The 22,547-nt window shown below is 41.1% G+C and overlaps 4 protein-coding genes across 7 annotated transcripts; 1 reads left to right on the plus strand and 3 right to left on the minus strand.

The window, feature by feature from the left end:
* Positions 1 to 3,479: 3,479 nt before the first annotated feature.
* On the minus strand, positions 3,480 to 9,898 carry snap47 (synaptosome associated protein 47). Of its 3 annotated transcripts, none has more exons than XR_014600725.1 (7): positions 9,619 to 9,898; positions 9,003 to 9,518; positions 7,908 to 8,410; positions 7,289 to 7,413; positions 4,592 to 4,775; positions 4,108 to 4,143; positions 3,480 to 3,930 (listed from the first exon to the last, which is right to left on the minus strand). XR_014600725.1 is itself a non-coding variant. In XM_084056433.1 (6 exons), exons 1-5 carry the CDS (start codon positions 9,614 to 9,616, stop codon positions 4,629 to 4,631), a joined length of 1,302 nt encoding a protein of 433 aa, XP_083912559.1. In that variant the 5' UTR covers positions 9,617 to 9,898; the 3' UTR covers positions 3,480 to 3,930; positions 4,592 to 4,628. The 3 variants fall into 3 exon arrangements, 1 of the variants encoding a protein (XP_083912559.1); XR_014600726.1 differs by having other exon boundaries at positions 9,606 to 9,898; XM_084056433.1 differs by lacking the exon at positions 4,108 to 4,143 and having other exon boundaries at positions 9,606 to 9,898.
* A 68-nt stretch (positions 9,899 to 9,966) lies between these two features.
* On the plus strand, positions 9,967 to 13,858 carry jmjd4 (jumonji domain containing 4). The gene is made up of 6 exons (XM_084056615.1): positions 9,967 to 10,482; positions 10,578 to 10,743; positions 11,001 to 11,126; positions 11,695 to 11,962; positions 13,049 to 13,195; positions 13,314 to 13,858. Exons 1-6 carry the CDS (start codon positions 10,230 to 10,232, stop codon positions 13,647 to 13,649), a joined length of 1,296 nt encoding a protein of 431 aa, XP_083912741.1. The 5' UTR covers positions 9,967 to 10,229; the 3' UTR covers positions 13,650 to 13,858.
* A 78-nt stretch (positions 13,859 to 13,936) lies between these two features.
* On the minus strand, positions 13,937 to 16,213 carry iba57 (iron-sulfur cluster assembly factor IBA57). 2 transcript variants are annotated; one of them, XM_084056617.1, is made up of 3 exons: positions 16,151 to 16,213; positions 14,801 to 15,150; positions 13,937 to 14,699 (listed from the first exon to the last, which is right to left on the minus strand). In XM_084056617.1, exons 2-3 carry the CDS (start codon positions 15,084 to 15,086, stop codon positions 14,311 to 14,313), a joined length of 675 nt encoding a protein of 224 aa, XP_083912743.1. In that variant the 5' UTR covers positions 15,087 to 15,150; positions 16,151 to 16,213; the 3' UTR covers positions 13,937 to 14,310. The 2 variants fall into 2 exon arrangements, with proteins under 2 accessions (XP_083912743.1, XP_083912742.1); XM_084056616.1 differs by having other exon boundaries at positions 15,593 to 16,210.
* An 800-nt stretch (positions 16,214 to 17,013) lies between these two features.
* Positions 17,014 to 22,079, minus strand: gjc2 (gap junction protein gamma 2). Its single transcript, XM_084057388.1, has 2 exons — positions 21,911 to 22,079; positions 17,014 to 19,456 (listed from the first exon to the last, which is right to left on the minus strand). The coding sequence occupies exon 2, from the start codon at positions 19,425 to 19,427 to the stop codon at positions 18,198 to 18,200; it is 1,230 nt and encodes a 409-aa protein (XP_083913514.1). The 5' UTR covers positions 19,428 to 19,456; positions 21,911 to 22,079; the 3' UTR covers positions 17,014 to 18,197.
* Positions 22,080 to 22,547: the final 468 nt, after the last annotated feature.

Below are 22,547 nucleotides of genomic sequence, written 5' to 3' on the forward strand. Positions count from 1 at the left end.
CCAAGGAGGTGGTAGAGAATAGACACACACACACACACACACACACACACACACACACACACACACACACACACACACACACACACACACACACGCATATGGTCAACTTTAATCAGACTGCTGTCCCTGCAGACTGCACATCAGTGCAACAACCCTTGGGTCATAAAATGTCTTTGCTGTCCCCTTACTCAAAAGACTCTCAGTGTCACCATGATGGGACTATTTAGAGAAAAACCTATCTGAATATGCACAACCCATAGCCTGTTGTCTGTGACTAGGCGAGTGGCTGAGCTGGGGGTCTATGCAGTGTGGCATCACTCGGGTGGGTAATTTATTGTGGGAGCTAAGTGTTTCCATTTGCAGCAAGAGCCACTAAAAACAGTCTCGCTGAAGGTTTCTGGGGGGCCCACTCGTAAAAGTACTGATGCGGTGTGAGCTGGCTTCTGGCCTGACAACCTGTTTGGGGAACTGTATAGATGGGATTTTAATGAATACATAATCCAGTCATCACAAAAAAGGACTCCTCACACTTGCCAAAGGTACACTCCTGACCATTGTGTTTTTATTCACCCGATGCAGAGGAGTGTGATGCATTTTTAGTAGAGGTTTCAGAAAGAAAACAAGACCTGCAAAGAAACGTGGGTTGGTGGTTTCCATTACTGCGTTCACGGTAAATTTCCGAAAAAAGAAAGGATTAAAGTGGGGGGTGCAAGCCTTAATTTGAAATTATGACTAAGGCACAAATGAATTTGCAATGGAATTGAAATTATAGAGGGAAAAAAATATTGGTGGCTGCCTGGCTGGTAGCAATATAGGTGACAGTCATTCATTGTCCAATATACTGCATACTATATTAATCCAATTGATCTATCACAGTAGCAGTAGGACAACAGAAATGAATGCTGTCCTTACCAGCAGCAGAACATTCTGAGTGAGTGTTTCAGTTTTGGTGATCATCAATTAAATTTCATCATCAACTCACTGCTGCCCCCTACTGAATCTAATAACAAGTGACAAAATCATTACATTATAACAGTGGGTTATAACCTCAATAACATCCACTGAACCAAATCAGTCAATCAGGAATCTTTTAGAATAAACTTCTAGTCCACCACAAACAGGTGCAGCACAACTTCTACACAAGTGATGTGGTATGTTGTTATAAGTCAGATATTTTAAAAGATTTCTTTGGAACTCCACCAACGTAAGTTGCTAGAATTGCAGGTAGAACCCAGTGTTCTAAGGTGACATTTCAGTTGGATCTCATTTAACTTCTGAGAAATAATTAAAATGTGATACACATTTAGCCTGGCTGCCTATAAACCTGTTTAAACAAATGTGTGACTCTGATTAGGAATGTTTGTGGATCAAAAGATGGACAAAATAGATAAATAAAGTGCACAGCCAGGACCAAAGAAAACAATATATCGACACGGCACAAATGAAATCATCATGTTGCTCAACATCTGGGAAAGTATCAGCCATACAGAGGGCATCTTTAGGTTGACCGACCACAGAAGAAAAATGTATCCAGGCGTGCAAATCTGACCAAGATGCATGCAACAAATGGATAATCTATTAAATAAAAACTGGCAAAATGTGAATGTGCAATAGAAGCTTGACAAATAATGAATATGTTTAATGTACAGTAAATGTTACTACAAACAGAATGGTATTATATTTTTTTCTTATGTCCCGATAGCCTTATGGTGATGTAGTGTGTCATATCTCTTTCTTTTGGAGACTGGATCCAGCCCCCTTGGTTGGACGCAGGCACCTTCCTTCCAGGAACTTTTTCTCCCAGTTCTAACATTAACCAACAGGCCTTATTTCCTGAAACTAGAAACTCCCTCAGCAAAAGGAAACGCAGCAACACCTGCACCAGTGAGAGGCCAGCCAGGACATGAGTCAAAAATGAGGCCATTACAGTCAGACATGCTTTAAAAGCCTCGTTTATACTTCGTAGCATGACGGTGTCACTCTTTTCTGTACAAATTATAAATCATTATCGGTGCGCTGAAAGTCAAAATATGCATTTCTGATTAATCATTAAACTGTTTTAAGTCAACAGCCTATATGCGACACTGTTAATTAAATACTGATACTGCATGCAGCCAAATATAATGTATAATCTAAACAACGTGAGGGTGAGGATCACAAACAATTGTATTACATATTGTTAAAAAATAATAAATATAATTCATTTCTAAATAATTCTAAATTCATTACAAACATAAAACAAAAGGCTTGTCAAGCAATGGAAACCAAAGAGTTTACCAGGATATTGCAGGAGAAGATGTCAAAACATCTCTGAATTCAAGAGGATATTTTCCTTAGACGAAAAACAACTTTTGACTCCCGATGGGAAATGAGATGACAACTCTAACTTAGTTTGTATTACAATCACAAAAACTCCTTATTTTGGAGCAGAGTGCAAGCCACATGTGCCCTCACAGAATCCCACAAGCCCAGGCTGCCGTTTCCCAGCGAGAGTTGATTGATTGGCCATCAATTGAGACACGCTCCTTGTATGAGAGCACTCTTCACCACAGGACTATCAAGTAAACAGACTTGGAAGTCAAGGCCAGCAGAATCCCTTGTGTCTCCATACCATCCGTTAGGAAGGCAAAGCCGGATCTCATGTATCTGTGGTCAGACAAGACCGCCACCACTTCCTCGTATTGCAAGGCTGCTTCTAAACCACGCCAGTATGTGCTCTATTTCCCTAACCTTTTTTAGGGGTTGGAATTCACATAACCATGTGGTATGCTTCTGGAGTTTGGGACTTCCAAAATCTGACTGTTTATCACTCAAATCAACAAAAATAAATGGTCTACAGTGAAAACATATTCCCTCCGAGTGAAAAAAAAAGAAAAAAACTTCTCAGCACTGCCATGTCCGGTCATTCCTTTGTGTCATCCTGTGCTTAAATGTTATGGGTCTCTTTCACATCTATAATGGTGGGCTGTGTTTAACTGAAGTGATAAGTTCATAATGACTGGGTTGAGAGCTGTTGAGCGAGGCTGTTGGTCCTCTTTCACTCCCTTTTAAAGTAAGGCTTCTTCCCGAGTCATAATTGAAAGTGCCAACTGCTTGCCAAATCAAATGAATCTGGGCTCTTAACTTGCGGTGGTCCCCCTTTCTCGTGAAAATTGCCCAACAGAGGTGGTGAACAGAATGCCAATCATCTGGAGCCAGAAGAGTGTTATAATAGCAGGCAGGTTTACAAAGGGAGTCATATCCATGAAACAGTACTCATGGCACTAAGAAACAGTAAATAACTTCCCAAATAACTTCCTTTTCCATTTAGCATGTGTTTGACATTCTCCATGCCACTTTTTCATATGGCAGCCCCGTTATGATGGGTGTTACCTAACCAGGAATATTTTGAGGCTTCAAAACTTTTTCCATATCAGTTCCAGATAAATAGGAGTAATTGCCATTCGAATGACCTAAAGTACGTAGACCTAAAGTACCGATAATTATATCTTTCATCCATTTTATTACCAGGGCAGTCAAAAATGACACAGTTAAAGCTCTTACAGATATATAAAGAATAAATAACAGATTGTTACGAATTAAATTAGCACAACAATAAAATGACAAAAGGAAATCACATAATTACAGTATTATAGCATGTCATTTACACATAGATTTATATTAAGAAATATTAATCTACATTATGTTGCTGTAGACTTCCCCTACCCAACATCATTTTATATTTAAATTAGAATATACAGTAGAGATGTGTTTTGTAGTGTTTTTCAAGACTTCCTGGACATATCTGCACATTTATAGTCTGCTTTTTTTACACTGATAATGATATAATATTTCCCTTTGATGCAAAACACAACAGTAACACTGGGACATGCAAGACGTGAAGCCAGGGTGACACTGTGTCCACAGAGAATGAGCCTGGAACCCAAGGACCTGGATAGGAGGGGCATTGGCAGACAAACAATTACCAGTTAAAATGGAAAGATCAAAGTTATGGATCACAAAATGGAACACTAACGCCATTGACAATGTTATCTGCTATTGGACTACTCATTTCACATTAATATTTTATATAGAACACATGCCCAAGTTTCTGGGAATGTTACAGACCTTTTCCATTGGTGCAAGTATAATCTCATGCACTTTCTGCCAAAAGCATATAGAGGAACAGCATGAAGATGATGTGGCAGGATAACAGTCACCCATTACCTCATGAAAAGGATTAGATCAGGTCTGTCATGCACTTTTACAACTGGATGTGTCACTTCAAATACATGTGTTTGTCTAGTTTTGGAGCAACGCATATTGAAGAGTCTGTTAAAACTGGACTCAAACATAATGCTGAAAATACAACTGCTTTTGTATTTCAATGTGTAACCCAGTGGCAAATTTAGGATTAATAATTACATTATGAAAGAAAGCATCAAAATATCATTTGAGCAAAGTCCCACATTGAGTTAAGGGTTTGTGACTGAGGGTTTTGGCATGTTTGCTCTGAGAAGCGCAGAGCACACGAGAGTTCACTGTATTGTACGTAAAACGGAAATAGATTGCATTAGATTCATAACAGCGTTAACAACGATAAGAAACTTACGGTGTATTTCTTAGCTATGCCTGGTAGGTTGTGTCAACTACAGCAATCTTTTCATGCGCGAGGTGTGCTTGTCAACGTGCATGGTGGCCCGGTCTGTGGAGCTGGTCAGCACATCCAAGACCTCGTCCTGGCGCTCCAGCTCCGTCTCTGCTTCCAGAGCCAGGTTCTTCAGCTGCATGAAAACCTACACCCCCCCCCCCCCCCCCACACACACACACACACACACACACACACACACACACACACACACACACACACACACACACACACACACACACACACACACACACACACACACACACACACACACACACACACAGAAACACATGCATATAAAATGTTTAAACACAAACACACACACACACACACACACACAAAGAAAGACAAAGTACATGTCATTAGTTTGAGAAATCACACTCCAGCCCCCACTGAACTTGGACGAGCATGGAGGGGGCCACAAATAAAGGAAGGGGAGATGCAACACAGAAATGCGGGGGGAGATGGAGGAAGCTAGGGGAGTGATGAAACTTAGACCATATGTAGAGATAGACCATATACAGATGGGGTCAGCGAGTTAGAAAGGTACTATCTCAGTGGAATATAGAGAGTGAGTAGAAAAAGGGGTGACAGATAGGCAACTTTTTTCACCCTTTTTTCAGAATTCTCCCTTCTTTCCCTGGCCACACAGAAAATGGGAAGCTAATAAAAATGGCTGCAGACGAAATGTCAGCATTACAATTTGACACCAGCTGTGATACAATTATAGCTACCAATATGATAGCTATAGCTAGGTATATGATAGCTATGGTGTCATGTGATAGTATACAGTATGTGATCATTAAAAGACACCGGCTGGTCTCCTGGGGTCACTGATATCTGACGGACAATAACATTTGTTGTCTTCATTTTAGTGCGTTCAGTGAATTATACAACTACATCTCCACGGTCTAACAACTGTGTATGTTATGGTCGATGGAACAATTTAAATAAACCATGATGTGTGCCAAGCAAAACCTAATAAACACTCACTCCAAACCCCACCACCATGGTTTCTAAACTAATATTATGTTCTCCTACTCACGCTCACACACACCCATTAACATTATGTCAGTTTTCACTGGCCAGCAAACGTGGACATTGCAGCAGCGCACAGGAACTGGTCCAGACAGGAGTTAGAAAACAGATAGTATTTCTGTACACACCAAAGGACAACTGCATTCCATCTCTCAGGTCGGACAACTATGTTGGATTGTGATGGAAATACTTTATAAGTTAAACTAGGCTAATATGACCTAATCATGCCATATACCCTTACATTTGCAGGAGTTCTGGTGCGTCATTGAATAAACATAGAAATGTACTATTTTTAGCAACTGCTTATATCATGGCTAAAAGAAGTAAGTCATGTAGAAACCCCCAAATGTAAACATTTAGTCTAATGTGCTATTACAAAAATAAAATAAAAACTCTTGTCATGCTTTTGAAATAGTTAATTTCAAGGACATTTTCAAACAATATTCAGAGTGATATGCATGGACAAAGAGGGGTATTTGCTAAAGCACTTAGGGCAGAATATTAGACGCTCTTTACCCACTGAAGGTTGTTATATTGACATGAATTACATTAACAGTAGGGTGTGTCCAAAAGTGTAGCATTATGTCAAAATTGGTAGCCTTTGAAGTCTCAGCTATTATAACTTATCAGCTGTAGACAATAAGCCATTGATAGAGACTATAGACAACCAAAACTTTAACACCGAACTAGTTCTAATTGTTACTGCCATGATGAATTTGTTTGAATAATGATTATATAGACAAGAACGATAGCGAGTTACACTAAGATAATAAAAAAACTTTTGTTGTCCCTGTTATAATGTATAATAGTTAACTAGATAGCCGTTGTGAAGTGCTCACAAAGCCTCATTCAAGATATGTTTTATTGGCTATGATATGGAAATGTTCCCATTTAGTCCTAGAAAGAAACTATTGGCATAAGCTAATGCTGACTATATTGAGACCAAATGCATAATGGAAACTGTTTATGAAAGTAATTATGTATGGGTTAGCAAAAACAAATGTGCACTGAAGTTTTACACAAACCTTCTCATTCTAAGCAACCTGTAATAATGTCGCTAAATGAAAAATAATTGTCCTGAATTTGCGTCACTGTTTGGGTTCTGTCATCACAGACCGTGCATCTAAACCCAACTCAATGTTATATGGTCCTGAATGGAAAGACTTTCTGCAGTCTGACCAAATAACTGACCATGTCTCTTTCCCTCTCTTAAACCCAATACAGACTTTGGTTTGTGGTCTCACCAACTAGCATTTAAAACATACGGGATGAAAAATAAAAATCATTATACTGAATCGTGGTTTGGACTGGAAATAAGATTTGTACTCTATAACATTCTGCTGTTCTTCAATTTCACGTGGAGGGCAGCTTATTTTCTCAAACTTATTGTCGTGACATCAGTTTTACATACCATAAAGCGAATGCTCATCATAATATGCTTTACCGAAACTCGAGGCTGGTTTACAGTAACAGTAGCCATTATTTGAGGCAAAGTGTATAATTTTCTGCCCATAGACATAACATTTGTATGACCCTGCCCTGTGCCGTCATATGAGTATGACCACGTCTTAAAGGTAACAACGGTGCAAGTCATATATCTATAGAGGCTGTGGGAGACCTCACCTGTCTCAATTCCTGGGCCTCAGCCTGGCTGACAGCTGGCCGGAGCACATGCACCTGCACCTGGGAGAGCTCCCCAGCTGGGATCTCCATGGGGACCTCTGTCTCCTGGCACATTTGCTGCAAACCTGACTCCATGGGTGGAGATGGAAAAGAAACAAACATAGCCCACCTTGAAGTGCAAGTGTCTGTATGTGTGTGCAAGTGTGGAAGCCAAAGAGTAAACTGGTGGTGTGGCAGTATAGGGCACCAGAAATGAGGCGATATATTCATAAAAATACATTTCTGTAAAGGAAAGACACCCAGAACCATATACAGTAATAATGTGTATTATGTGTTGCAGCTTACAGTTGTCATTTTGTCAAATTGAGACTGCTGCGGTGCTTGAAATAACATTGCAGGACTATTCCTTGCAAGCATCTTCATTACAGCGGGCTGTAGTTGAAAATGCAGACCTTTAGTGCCACATGGTGGTCAAACTTTGCAGTACATTAAATACACAGTGAGGAAACCAAACAAACATCCTCCATACAGCAAAATCCAGAGTGGTGATTTAACTCTATTTTTATAGTTAGATAGTTAGATACTTCAGATTTCACTGTGCACTGTGATGTCAACTCACCTTCATTCCACACTGAACCCTCAGTGTCAATCGGAGAAATGGCAGGACTTGTCTTGAAGGCAGTATATTCGCAGGTGTACTCCACCTTCTTTTTGTACTGCATCTCCAGCACTGCCATTGCCTCTGGCATCTTGGCAGACAGGAGCCGGTAGCAAATATCTGGTTTACCGATGAAGCGCTGCCTGATGCTGATCTCATAGGGGTTGTGTACCCTGATGTCATCAACCTCACTCCTTTCAAAGCGGTGAAGGAGATGGTGATTCGTATCTCGCACCTCCAGAGAGGACACAAACACTAACAGACACCCTGGCTTCAGGTCCGACTCCCCACCCCTGGACACCACGGCAGGGATGCTACTGATCACCTTGTGCATACTGGAGCCCTTCCCAGCAGCAGCAGCAGCAGCAGCTCTCTCAGCGTACGCGGCCTTGGCTTCCTGCTGAGCCCTCCAGGGCAGTTTACCAAATGGCCACCAGGGAGGAGACTCAAGTTCTGTCAGCAGCCTGCAGCGAGAAGAGACGGAGATTAGAGGAATCCTACTCACGGAATGACAGTTCACATTCAAATTAGGCCTGGGTTAACCCTAACAAAGCATCCAACCACAACAGCATGGTGGAACATATTGTAGGTGCAAGAATACAAGACGTTAAAGGACCGCATACAACTAGGTCTGGTACTGTATGTTTGGCCTATTAGACTATGACACACAATATACTTGACATTACTATCGACCATTTTCCAAAGCATACCATGGTTTGTTTGAGTTTAGAGTATGCCTCTGGATTCCATTCATGTAAGTACGGTATGAAAATCAACTTGCAGATATGAAAGATTGATTTAATAAGTCCATAGCTTATTAACCGCACAATGACTTTTACTAGTCAACACTAGCATTGACTCAATGATGCAGGTAAGTTCAGTATATAAATTACTTTAAATACAAACACAAAATCTGAAAATAAAGTACTGTAGGAAAATGGTCTATGTGTAATGTGTATGTATGGCCTAAGCTGTGAATAAACAATGACATGTCATGTATTGACAACTACTTTGATCATTAAGTGATACGAAGCCAGAGAGTATTTAGGCAATTACTTGTCTGCAACACCCAAGTCAGAGTCAATCTTTTCCAGTCCTTCCATCATGTTATCAAACTGCTCTCCCTGGTGGTGTAGGACCATGCCTGTGTCCTCCAGTCTCCTCTGGGCCCCTGTCATTAGGCTGATGAGCTCTCTGCCTTTGGAGGGCCGAGCCTCAGCCCCCTGGACTTCTGTTGAGGGAGACAGGAGACGCTCTCTCCAGAAATGCTCCAGGACATTGTAAATGACCACCCTGTTGGGCTTCAGAGAACCAAACCAGTGCTTCACGTTGCCCTGCTCAAGGACCGTGAGGGTGCTGAAGATGTAGCTGGACGACTCCATCTTGATCTCCATGATGCAGGAGAGACGAAAGCTGGCCAAAGTCTCCTTTGTCTGGTCAGAAGTGAAACGGACCGTGGTTCGGGTGAGGGACAGGGTACCATTTTCCCACCGTTTCTCACAGTTGATGTAATAGGCACCCTGCCAGCTGTGGATGGGAATGTCTCGGCTCATTTTGGATAGGGTTGCATTCCTAGCATGAAAGAGGCACACAACAATCAGTTCAATGGTTAAATATGAACCAAAGCACATGCAATAATATACTGATTAATATATCGACCTGTTGAGCATACGTTTTTTAACACCGTGATCCGAATTGAGCCCGGGGAGGGGAGGGTCCTGTAAAATACTGGACCAGGACTGAGAGACGATTAACACTAACTTTTAATGGTAACGTAGGCTAACGTTAGCGAGCTGGCTATCAGAGTGATTTAAACACGACATTACCGTCATTATAATACTATAATAAACGTATCTGAGTCTGAGCAGAGCACTTATTCGCGTTCACACCCAATGACACACTAAACCCAGTAGATCACCTCTACGTGACGCTAGAAAATCACAACAACACTGTTGTTTATTACGGAAGTGACGTATGATGCATGTACAGTAGCTTTTACTATCCGGCTAGAAAACAATATCGTAGAATGTTTTATTCCACGACGTGAGAAAGTAATTAGGAAACAAAGACACGTCTTGAAAAATAATATTATTAGACAAAAAAATAGAAAAGGTGTCGTTGTAACACGGCCATTTAAATGGTATGGACATATTGAAGAGCAACAGTGAAACAGAGAGGACGTTGTCATTTCAAATCATGTAGCAACTAGCAAGCTATAGCTTTAGCTTATTCTTACCTACCGTACCGTGACACAACATATGGACAGAGGTTTTGTTTACAACCATGGACAGGGAGTCTTACCATAACTGCTGCAGTCTGGTCAAAATACCAAGGCAGTCTTATGAGCAGTTCTGGTCTTCACACTTTGTGGATTATATTGACAGGGACTTGAGTTATTCAAAATTCTTCAAAAAGTGCTTGCTTCCTAATCACCCATGTATGTTTTCAAGAAGATTTACTGAGGACTGGAAATGTAGAAAACAATGGGTGACTGAAGAGGGGAAACCTAATTTTCAGAAACTGCTACAAGAGTTTGGTAAGTACAATTTATTGCCATTGTAATAACTAATACACACGTTGTCAATGCATGTAGTTGCTGCTTGTAAATGCTTTCTTTATTTTTCCTTACAGATGAGACCCCAGTTCCTGTGGCAAACTGTAATGCAAAGGAGTACAATGCAAACCCCAAGCAAATTATGCCTTTTAAAGAATTCATACACTACTGGAAGGAATACATTCAGAATGGACACTCATCACCCAAAGGATGCCTTTACCTGAAAGACTGGCATATGTCAAGGTCTTACATTGATACTGATTGCATTTTATACAATACTATATTTACTTTATATATACCAATGATGAACATGAATCCTGACAATGATTGATAATAGCAGAGGACCATTAACCACTTTAACCTGGTGTCTCAAAAGAAAAAAAATATTCTAAACGTTTCAATCTACAGGCTCATATCTCGAAATGATGTGAGTTTGTAGATCAGCAATTGCTATTTTTTAAATAGGGCTTGAGTAGTTAATGTTTGGTATGTTTTGACAGGGATTTTCCAGAGCATGGTGTTTACACCACACCAGTGTTTTTTTCCTCTGACTGGCTCAACGAATATTGGGATGCACTTGAAGTGGATGACTATCGGTTTGTCTACATGGGGCCCAAAGGTTCATGGTATGAAAAATGAATTAATTAATTCATCTAGAGCCGCGATTCTCAAACTCTATGTGGCATGTGTGTGTGTGTGTGTGTGTGTGTGTGTGTGTGTGTGTGTGTGTGTGTGTGTGTGCGCGCGCGTGCGTGTGTGTGTGTGCGTGCGTGCGTGCGTGCGTGCGTGCGTGCGTGCGTGCGTGCGCGTGCGTGCGTGCGTGCGTGCGTGCGTCCGTCCGTGCGTCCGTCCGTCCGTCCGTCCGTCCGTCCGTTTGTTTGTTTGTTTGTTTGTTTGTCTGTTCAAATGGAATACACAGACGGAGAGTGTACAAATGGAACAAAAGGGACCTATACAGTTCCATTTGTACACTCTCAGAGTTAAAGACCTGTAAGTGTCCATTTGGTTCCTAACTATAAATAATTTAGCTGGGGACGTCCTGGAACCCGCACAAGGACCCCTGGGGGGGTCACTGGACCCCACGTTGAGAACCACTGATCTAGACTAGAGCACTAAAGAGATATTCACAGACAGCTGTACAATCCTCCTGTACAATTCTTCAGAATGACTCACATTTATAATATGTCTTCCTAGGACTCCATTCCATGCTGATGTGTTCAGATCCTATAGTTGGTCTGCAAACATCTGTGGGAGGAAGAAATGGCTCCTCTATCCACCAGGTCAGGAGGAGTATTTACGAGACAGCCACGGCAACCTCGCTTATGATGTAACTTCACCTGATCTTCAAGATAAAGGGCTTTTCCCACACTTTGATGAAGCCTGTCAACCTCTTGAAATCATTCAAGAGGCTGGGGAAATTATATTTGTTCCCAGTGGTTGGCATCATCAGGTTTATAATCTGGTAAGAACTGTAAAGATAATGTTCTCTACTCACAGTCTCATCGGTTTTGTTATGATCTGGGGCAGAATTCTATAGCTTGATGCTCCTCTACAACACTGCAGAACATTTCTCATGACTTGTTTTCATTCAACATTCAGTATATGTGTGGGTAACAGTATAGGTGGGCACCAAGGAAGAGTGGGCACCTCGTGTTAAATTGGCATTTTTTTCCAAAATGTTAAAAAAGTTAAACTAAGTAAAGTATACATGATTAGAACATGCTTAAACATTCAGCAATTAAGGTCTAATATTTCTACAATTGCTACAAATTGTTACAAAACCTGTATATCCAGTAATTTTGGGGTATACCGTAAACAAGAAGTTGAAGGATAAAATTAAGTCTGATGATGATGTACCGTGCATGTTCACATCATGTATACTTTTCATTACTTAAGACCATTTTTCAAATATTTTATTTTTTAACATTTTGGACAAAATGGCCTGTTTTACATCGAGGTGCCCTGATGTCCTTAGTGCCCACCTATCCTGTGTATGTGCTCATAGAACTGTAAATCAGTGTCACATAATTTATGTCATGTTTCGTGTCCTAAAATATGTATTATTAAGAAAAAGGTACATTAGACTGTTTTTACGGCTTGGCTCTCTAGGAGGCAGAGCCGTCTAGAAGATGTCTGTCTGTGTTTCTGTCTGTGTCTGGAGCTAATCACGTACATCAACCAAGGCCACAGAAATACTTCCACCAATTTTCCACGTATGCTTTATACTTGAAATATGAAATATTTTTAGTCAAATGTCATAGATATATCATAGATGACTGACATCAAAGATGAAGTCGTGATCCACATTAGAGCCACGGCCCCATGTGGATCTCGAGATCCACGATTCAATTTATATTATGGATTTTGGTCCTTTATTTCTTTTTAGAGTAGCCAATTAGTTTTGACCCCTTTTTTACCTTCCTAATGTATTTGTTATGCCAATTCATCATCCCCACATACATGGATTTGGTCTTTAGGAGTAAAACAGGTGTATATTGGTGTGACGTGTGTTAACCTCGATTGTGACTTTCATCTACCCGTCTTGCAGGAAGACACTATCTCCATAAATCATAATTGGTTGAATGGCTGCAATGTTGACATAATGTGGCAGTTCCTTCAAAACGAGTTGTCTGCTGTCCAAAGAGAGATAGAGGAATGGAGAAACACCATGGATTCATGGCACCAGCACTGCCAGGTACTTGGAGGAAAACATTTTTTATCAGTCTACAGTACGTGCTGTTATGTACTGTATATACAGTACTGTATTGTATTGATGTTTGTCTATTGATTGATATGTTACTTTACTTTCCCAGGTCATCATGAAGTCTTGCTCTGGTATTGATTATGTGGAATTTGCCTCGTTCCTTAAAATAATTGCTGATAACCGCATGTCCTTCTTGAGCTCTAGCACCTCTGGCAACTCCTCCGATTACCCAAAGCATTTGTCAGAGACCCTTGCCACACTTGGACCTCACCATGCTGCCTTTGATCTACAAAGAGTGGCTCATATTCTTGAATGTCTACTTTGCAATGAGGACTTTAAGCGACTGGATCCTACAGCGCTGAGCTCACAACCTGAAAGCCTGTTGCAGCAAATTCGAGAGACCATACACTCCACAAGAGGGCAGCATCCTCCTTACCAAGAATAGGTTGCATTAATTAACTGCCTATCTCTGGCCCATGAAAACAACTGGTGTCATGAATAAACAATATTACAATATGTCGAAGTGGTGAAACTATGCTTTTGGCACATCTCATCCTATGTTTTGTATGCACATTCTGGGAGGTATTCAATTTTAAATGTGGCTGTGAATGTTCATATTTGCACTGAAAGGCAAATGTATAAAAAGGAAAATGAATAAAACATTAGTTAGTGTCTCTGAATATTTATTAAACATTAGTTTCATAAAGTGTATATACTGCTTAAACAATTCTGTGGTACAACTGTTTAATCACTTTCAACTTGGCATCCTTATTTTGGGCATGTCATAGAATCATTTTAAAATAAACATTTCAGACTAAACAACTAAACATATCAGATCTACAGTATAAACTCACAATGCATTGTGACGTGAGGTTGTAGATCTGTTATTTTTGCAACCCCATCGTACAACAAAGTATGTACTATAGGTCTTAAGTGGCAATATTATTTTGTAACTGGTTGATTTATTTGCAAAAATAGAATATCTGAAGTGGATGAATGCCACACAGGTGGTGAAGGTGAAACAACCATGTAAGATTCTTTGGAGTATCCACTATCAAGCCTTTACTTAATATGCACACCACACTTGAAGCAATAAAACATTTTTGTCACTTGATTTTGGAGTCTTTTGGCCACCATTCTGGCACACTGGCCTCAGCAGTCACTTCGGTGCCATCAGAAGATGTGACTGATAGCACCTCTTTGGCATGAGCTAGGCGGATTAGGCTCAGACCGAGATCTCCGACCCCTGCCCTATGTTTACCAGCAGGCTTGCCAGACTGTGTCTGTAGTGTTCCTTCCTCGAGGCCTTCGACTGAGGCTGACAGGCGCACTGGCATCAGGCGTTTCCGTACCACACCAGTGTGATGAGTCCTGGCTGTGAGCTCCTGGCCAATGTAACAGCCTTTACTGAAGCTGACGCCCTGCATGTACACTAGATTGGATTCCAGGGGGAGTGCCACGCCTGGAGGAAGGTCCTTAACTCCTTCAGGAAGTCCTGGAGAAAAACGATAAAAGTTTTAGGAGCATGTGCAAGGAATGAATACCCACACATTTCCCTCTCATTACCTTTTGCAATAAAAATCAACTTGGCCTTACCTATTGCATAGCGATGTCTATGATAGTCTTCTGTGTCACCTTGCTTGCACGATGCAATGATATTCAAAGGGTCAATTTGATTGTCCACCACCAGTCTCCAGCCCATGGCCTCAGTCCGTGCGTCAGCCTCCCACACCAGAGCTTTTTCTGGGGAGGAGATATCTGGCTTAGCCAACGTTTGACTTGTTTCTTTCACCCAAGGGAGCACTGCCCACACAGAGAGTTCTGGACAGGGGTTCAGGTTCACCTTCCGCCGAATCTTGTACACCTTCAAGTGCCTCAACATCAAGTCTTTTACAGTGCTGTCACACTCGAGGAGAAAGCTGCAACCTGCCTCTGCTTCTTGTATACTGAAAGACAATAAAAGTGAGAGCCTTAATTAGGTGCTGATGAGGAAACAGTTTATTCATTTAGATTATTATGCATAAATGTTTGCTACTGGGAGCCATTTCAGAGCCAAAACGCATGAAACTTGCTTTACAGATAAGCAGTGGTCACGCCCACCTGTTAACTACTTTGGCTGATAAGTAAGTAATGTTACTGCTATCACATGACATGACCATTGCTGGGGTCAAAAACAATTAACATTAACCACTTAAACCCCAGCATCTGTATTGAGGGGAGAGCTTTTGCTGAAAATAGCAGATCGACAAGCTCACAATGCAACGCGTTGCATTGTAAGCTTGTCGATCGGCTATTTTCAGCGAAAGCTTTCACCACAATGACAGAAAATACACTTGTATTTTTATTATTTGTATTTAAGTGTTTTTTATATGGCATCAGATATATTACCTGTACAACATGATGTCATATAGTGTCCTTCCCTGTACATTCAGCATGTGTGCATACATAGCTCTCTGTTGTTCCTCTTCTTCAAAGAGCCCCATGTCATTGGTTATAATTCCTTGGAGAAACGCCCCAGTATCTTGTCCTTGGATCTTGATCAAGGTCCTATGATGAAGGTTGTAACACACATACCGTGGCTGTACAACAGGATCACGTGCACTCGCTTCTTGACTGTACTTCTTGATGGGGATCCACCCTTTATTTGTTGTCACACATCGATACCATCCGTAGAGTGTTCGAGAAGGACACATGCAACCACGAAGCAAGCTGCTGGACCCAAACGTGGCTTTAGCCAAATAACATATCGCCACTGTATTCATTGTGAAGAGTGTTCTATTGTCAGCTAGCAAATCTCCATGTCAATCTCTGCGTGTATGACTAGTATCTGGCCTTCGGACGTCATATTTAATGACGCGAGATTCGACGCCGCTTTAAATAGTACGTCAGTCTTGCCGAATAATGGAGTTAGTTAACGAGCACTGCACTACTTGTGGTAAAACGTACCCTCGTTACGACACTGTCTGTAGGGGAGTCGAGTTCCTCAGCACACCCTCCATCTTGAACTCCCACAATGCATTGCTTCATAATAAGAACACGTGAGTAGCGGTGTATTTCATGTGTTCTCACTCTCTCTTACTTGTGGTCAGTCAGTGTTCTGGTTTGCAGTGTGCACAGTACAACATGTGCCAACTCTGTTTTATTGGTGCCCAGATTTCCTTAATGCGAACTCTTTTCCGAGGCCTATAGTGCCCACTCTGTTTTGGTGCCCACATTTCCCTAGTACTCACTCTTCATAGGTGCACGTCAAATAATTTAAAGTGTTTACATATTTAGTTATATAGTTAGTTTTGTATTTGTGTGATTGTTGTCTCCGCCAGGCCGAAAGGCATGGCCATTCCGTCTGTGAACAGCTATGTCCGGCACCGTTACTTCATCGCAGCGAAACGGTGCATACACACTCCCTGGATAACAGAGCAGAAGCCCTGCCCCAAATTTTTCACATGGGCCTGTTATAGCACCACCAGGAGGCCACTGATTTCTCCTTGATCTCTAGGGAGTGCGCATACAAAAGATCTGTACAGTTATAGGTAAAAACACGAATCGACTATAGCGCCACCATGAGGCTGATTTGAAAAATCAACAATTACCACACCCATGCCTATTTAGATTATTGTGTGTGTGTGTCTGTGTGTGTGTGTGTGTGTGTGTGTGTGTGTGTGTGTGTGTGTGTGTGTGTGTGTGTGTGTGTGTGTGTGTGTGTGTGTGAGAGAGAGAGAGAGAGAGGAAACAGTCTATTTGATAAAGCAGGATTGAAATTGGTTTATTTTTATGAATATAACATTTCAACAATCTTTAACATTTGAGGCACTTAGGACTAGGAGTAGGCTATGACGATAGTGAAGGCAGAATTAGCTATTACTGAAACCACTTTGAAACATTGATTCAAAAACAGAAAACATTGAATGCTCATCAGACGTACTGTATAGCATGCCTAAATATGAGTTAAATGTGATGGGTCTTCTACTGTTGTCTATGTGGGTACTGTATGTGCACATTTGCAAAGCATGCATTATCTGCTTCAAATTGCAGAAATCAAATCATCAGTATTTATTTAACAAATAAGTATTATTGTCAATATAGTTAACTTACCTTTCCCCTTTCGAAGGACCCTGCAAGTCTTTGTAAAGTATAGGTGGTATTTTGCAGTCTGACCAATGCAGTGCAGGGCAAACCTTTCATAGCTTCTACGGTACCTTATTTCAATTTTAGTTTTCTCTGAATATTGTATGACAGTCATACATACTACATCCCATATTAATTCTTCAAGTACATGCATCTTTACAAAATATCTTAATAAATCTATTGAACTGAGGCGGGTCCATTTGGCAAACAATCATTTCATCAATTTGTTACGAATAGTCTTTGTGCAACTATGCAGCATTTTTGTTTCGCACTGCATTGCTTAAATTTTTTATTTAGGCCACAATTCAAGAGACAAACTAAGTAAAATTTCGAATCCAGTTCGACAGCAGATCAAATAAATAGTTTGAAGCAATAAAAAAACATCACTTTACCTTATGAAGTTACAGCAGAAATTAGAGATGTTATACTAAGCATAGATACATTAACCATGTCAAAAAGCAGTGATATGTGAAAATGACACACTACAGTAACAAAGAAGATTCATAGCACGGTATCTGATAATGTGTTGCGGATTGAGAGATGCATATGGGAACAATGAATCTCAATGTCATGTACGACACGTGTATGTGATCATAAAAAACATGAACTTGAACTTGTGTTCATGTTTGTTTTTCTTATTCCCTCATTTCCCCAATACACTGTTTACTGTTCTAATGTCACTTGAAAAATGGTATGCCCATCATCGTCCAAACCCCACCATTGTGTGGGCTTTATCAAGCCATGTGATTGATAATATAATATATTCCACCCTTATTATTGTCTAAAGTCTCTTCCAACATGTACAACTTCTCCAGTTGTCTCAGTGTCATACAGGAGTTTGAAGTGATTTGCAGTGTGAGAGTTGTTTCTAGATCCAGACAGAGGACTTTCCATTTTTAACAATGGTCCCACCTTTCTCAGTGGCTGATTTTGGCCTGGCACCTTGTTTTTCTTGGACTGCGTTGACCCTATTTTGTTCTGCTATGGTGCCTCCAGACACAGGGCTACTGGTTCTGGAGGTTGGCTGGTTGTTTTTTGTACTATATGTTTGAAATGCCATGTCAAGCTGCTCCTGTGCAACTCGTAAGTGACGGTGTAGGCTCGCAAGGTCAGACGGGATGTTCTCATCTGGACTGATGCACTGCTGCTCCTGGGCAACATTGGCCATGTTCTGCTCGTGAGTAATGAGGCTGTTTGGAATTTTGTTTGGCTTTTCCTTCATGACAAGGTTGTACCCTGGAGGGGAAGCTGGAATGTTACGGGAGAATGGGTAGCCCTGAAACGACGTCCTCGTGCTTCTCTTCCTGCGAAGGGCGTCCCGAAAGTTTCCAATTCCTATGTGCAACATTTCACACAAATTTAGGAGTAGACAGAGGCAGCTTACCACGTACATTATTAGGAGGAAGATGGTTTTCTCTGTGGGCCTCGAGATGAAACAGTCCACTCGATGAGGACAGGGGCTCCTGTTGCACACATATGAAGGGTTCACCCGAAAGCCATAGAGAAGATATTGGCCTGCCAGGAACGCAACTTCAAAGATTGCCCGAGACATGAGCTGAAGGACATAGATCCGCATCAGGCCCTCTTGCATGATCTTTCGGCGGCCATCATGTCTCACCTCTAGGCCGACGACGACAGGCTCTTTTGCTAACATGGTGTCCTCATAGATCATGGGCTCAGCATCATCATCCTCTCCCTCCTCCACCACATCCTCCAGAACATGGTTCTCTCTCCACCTGGTGTGCGGCGGCTTCCTGCGTATCCTGTGGTGTTTCCTCTGCTCCTCGTCCTTGATGCGGGCTATTTTGTGGATGGCGTAGCCCAGGTACATGATGGAGGGGGTGGAGATCATGATGATCTGGAAGACCCAGAAACGGACATGCGAAAGAGGAGCGAAGGCGTCATAGCAGACATTGTCACAGCCCGGCTGCTTGGTGTTGCAGGTGAACTTGGACTGCTCGTCCGAGTAGATGGACTCCCCCCCGACCGCCGTGAGCACGATGCGGAAAATGATGAGCACCGTCAGCCATACTTTGCCCACAAAGGTGGAGTGGTTGTGGATCTCTTCGAGGAGACGAGTGAGGAAGCTCCAGCTCATGTTGGTCTTACAAGCTTTTTAACTAGAATCTGTGGAGAGAAAACATAAAAGTATTGATGAGAATTTGACTGCAAAGTAAAGCATGAAATGATGTGCCACATAGGCAGGGTTCGATTTGTGAAAAACTAAAACAAAACAAAAAACAGAGGGGGACATTTTACACTTAAACCTTATATACTTATTCGTACGACAAACAGCGATAATACCAGATGTAGTGTTATAGATGAAGAATGTAATAGAAGCTCACAACACGGCTCATTGTGGCATGTTGTGAGCTTGTAGATCTGCTATTTCCACTAATTTGGAAAAAATACAAATAAAACATTAAAAAACACCACCTCTAACCACTGCAGATGTTCTCGTTATACCACACAGATCGGTTAAAATAATGTTTTATTCATTAAAATCAGTTCGAGATTGCAGCTTTCAAAACCAGATGTACACATCACACTGCTTGTTAATGTTCACAGCTTCTATTTTCATTGTATTTCAAAGACCAAGACTACACAGCACAATCTGATCAGTGTCACTCTTGGAGTTACAAATGGTTAAATTAACACTAAGGATTTGACTGTGAAAACAATATGGCCTATGTTCTTAATGCATGTCAGCACCCAGAATGATGTCAGCCAGTCCTCACTGCCCATCCCACAATGCATCATGCAGCATGCTGTGTTTCTAGTGAAGTCATGTTCGGTGTACTTGTGACTAATCTGATCCTCCATTTACTCCATAACAGAGACTAGCCTGATTCCAATGACAAGTATTTGTGTTTGTCGCCTGGTTTAAATTGCACATAAAACTAATAGAAAAGTGTGAACTAAATATAATTGTTAACAGCTAAAGTTTATGCCCATAAATTGCTGGCAAAATGACAGATTTTTACTTGCAAGATTTTGGCTTCTAATCTAAATATTTGAACACTATGCTGTACCTGCCAGGTCAGAGTGTCATGAACAGTCCAAGAAGGTGACAAATTGAATTATAAAAAAATATTCTCAGCATGTCACCACTGAGTCAGTTCAAGATGTTTTACTATGAACAATCATAATGGTGTAAGGGTAAAAAATCAAGCTGTTTAAAGTCAAATAACCGTACTACTGCAGATTATACTCCCAAAGTATATTCGCCAAAAGAAGGACACACACACACACACACACACACACACACACACACGCACGTGCACGTGCACATGCTCACACACACACACACACACACACACACACACACACACACACACACACACACACACATGGGCGCAAATATTACATTCAGTCTAAATCGGTAGAGATGCTATCATAGGTTTTCTACAAATAAACGTAGTCTGAATTAAAGTTAATGTGTTCCTTAATGTTAGAGAAAATCAGTCAAGTAATATTTAACAAGCTAGAAATGTTAACTCCTCACATCCACTAGTTGTGCTCAGACACAAGTTAATCTGTACACTGAGGAGATAGTAAAGTGCTTCTGACTCCTCGTCCTTCATGTGTTGATCTCATGACTGTGGCACTGTGTTCCCTGGTGTGGGAAGTGCCATGTCACCTGTCATCTGAGTAAACAGACGAGGCTTGTTGGTCTGCCACAAGGCCTCCCCTCCAGGCCCAGCACTAATGACACTAGGGAGGGGCACAGTCAAGACCGATGGCATCTATGATGGGCAACCCAGATACCATATGCCCCAGGATGGCAAGATAGGACGGTTGCTTCACTAAAGATCTAACACATTTTGCAATGTCTACAATGTGTCATGGAACGTAACTGACAGACATTTTTGAGTGGGGTTTAGAATTTCCACAAATGTTAGTGGTGCCTAGGTTTTTCTTTTAATCAATTATATTTCATGTTGAGTGCATTGTTATGTTAGAATTACTGTAGTGCTCTTACTATACATAATTCTTTACAAAAGTGAATAATTGAAACAGTTATTCACAACTTTCATCTAATGGTCAGAACAAGGATTCCGCAGTTCAGACACATTGAACAAGCAACTCTTTAATTTCATCCAGTGTGTCAAGTAAAAATGTTAACTATAAACTGAAAAGCGAAAACTCATTATGTTTTGACTTCATTAGTCACTTTGTTAATATTGATTGTTAGAGTTTAAGTTTGATCTGCTTTAAATAACACATTTGTATTTGCTAATGCAAAAGAACCATTCATGTGTGTGACCATAAACTAAACAGTATATTTTGGTGGTGCTGCTAATCAACATTTTTGCTGATTAAATGTATCCATATTACAAAATGTCTTAGAGCTGTAAACCGTTTATGCTGACATTTAAAAGCTGAATGATTATAGGAATTGTATTTTGTAATGGGCATACCTTTTTTAACAATCTATTTCAACAGGCATACTGTAAATCAGAAATTAGTTGACACTTGCAAGCAGTCACCAATCCAGTTTTCCCATAAACAATTTTCCTGATGCAACTCTGACATGACAGAATAAATTGCATCATAAAACTTAAAACCTGATAAACCCACCTGGAAAAGTTGCACATGCCTTGCCCATCCTGAAGGTTGTCCATATCTCCTCTGCTCTCCTTAAATCTCCCATGCAAAGTCTGATACACCGAATAGACGATCCATGATCCTAATGCCTTGGCACCTGCCCTCTAAATAATTGCTTGCTTTCAAAATCGCAAAATGGTATACTCTCTCAACTTTTTAGAGCAAGTTACTTAACTTGAACTGATCCTGTTTTCCGTACGCTATGAACAAGTAAGTTCTTGCTGAAGTGAATGCCTCACATTCTGACTCATGTCTGGTTTCTATTACACCAGCCTTCTGCCCAAGAAGGTATTAAAACAAAGGCAGGAAAAAAAATCCTCCTCTGGCAAATGACCCTCTTCCAAGGGGTCAGACATGAGGATATCTTACTGCAGATTGAAATGAACACCCAACCGGGATGGAGCTTGTTAATCGCAATGCAGTCGACCTCCCCCATACCCACATGTTCACCACTTGTAACACAGACCATGATAGTTTATTTGTTCCCCTCTCTCTCTCTCTCTCTCTCTCTCTCTCTCTCTCTCTCTCTCTAGCTCTCTCTCTCTCTCACCGTCTGATTTCTCTCTCGCTCTCATTCTCTTGGTTACTCTCCATCTCTGCACGCACGCAC

The sequence above is a fragment of the Gymnoscopelus microlampas genome, assembly GCF_963454915.1.
Source record: "Gymnoscopelus microlampas genome assembly, chromosome: 5".
In the NCBI taxonomy this organism is placed as follows: Eukaryota; Metazoa; Chordata; class Actinopteri; order Myctophiformes; family Myctophidae; genus Gymnoscopelus; species Gymnoscopelus microlampas.

What these genes read in the sequence shown, in the direction of transcription:
- snap47 (XM_084056433.1), bottom strand. An exon ending in GACTTGGGTGTTGCAGACAA is followed by an intron (nt 8,411 to 9,002) that starts GTAATTGCCTAA and finishes TTCTCGCTGCAG; the next exon opens with GCTGCTGACAGAACTTGAGT. An exon ending in GGGTTCAGTGTGGAATGAAG is followed by an intron (nt 7,414 to 7,907) that starts GTGAGTTGACAT and finishes CCATGGAGTCAG; the next exon opens with GTTTGCAGCAAATGTGCCAG.
- jmjd4 (XM_084056615.1), top strand. Translation starts at nt 10,230, where the DNA reads ATGGACAGGGAGTCTTACCATAACTGCTGCAGTCTGGTCAAAATACCA. An exon ending in GAAACTGCTACAAGAGTTTG is followed by an intron (nt 10,483 to 10,577) that starts GTAAGTACAATT and finishes TTTTCCTTACAG; the next exon opens with ATGAGACCCCAGTTCCTGTG. An exon ending in ATCATCAGGTTTATAATCTG is followed by an intron (nt 11,963 to 13,048) that starts GTAAGAACTGTA and finishes CCCGTCTTGCAG; the next exon opens with GAAGACACTATCTCCATAAA.
- iba57 (XM_084056616.1), bottom strand. Translation starts at nt 15,966, where the DNA reads ATGAATACAGTGGCGATATGTTATTTGGCTAAAGCCACGTTTGGGTCC. An exon ending in TATGACATCATGTTGTACAG is followed by an intron (nt 15,151 to 15,592) that starts GTAATATATCTG and finishes ATTGTCTTTCAG; the next exon opens with TATACAAGAAGCAGAGGCAG. An exon ending in TAGACATCGCTATGCAATAG is followed by an intron (nt 14,700 to 14,800) that starts GTAAGGCCAAGT and finishes GTTTTTCTCCAG; the next exon opens with GACTTCCTGAAGGAGTTAAG.
- gjc2 (XM_084057388.1), bottom strand. Translation starts at nt 19,427, where the DNA reads ATGAGCTGGAGCTTCCTCACTCGTCTCCTCGAAGAGATCCACAACCAC.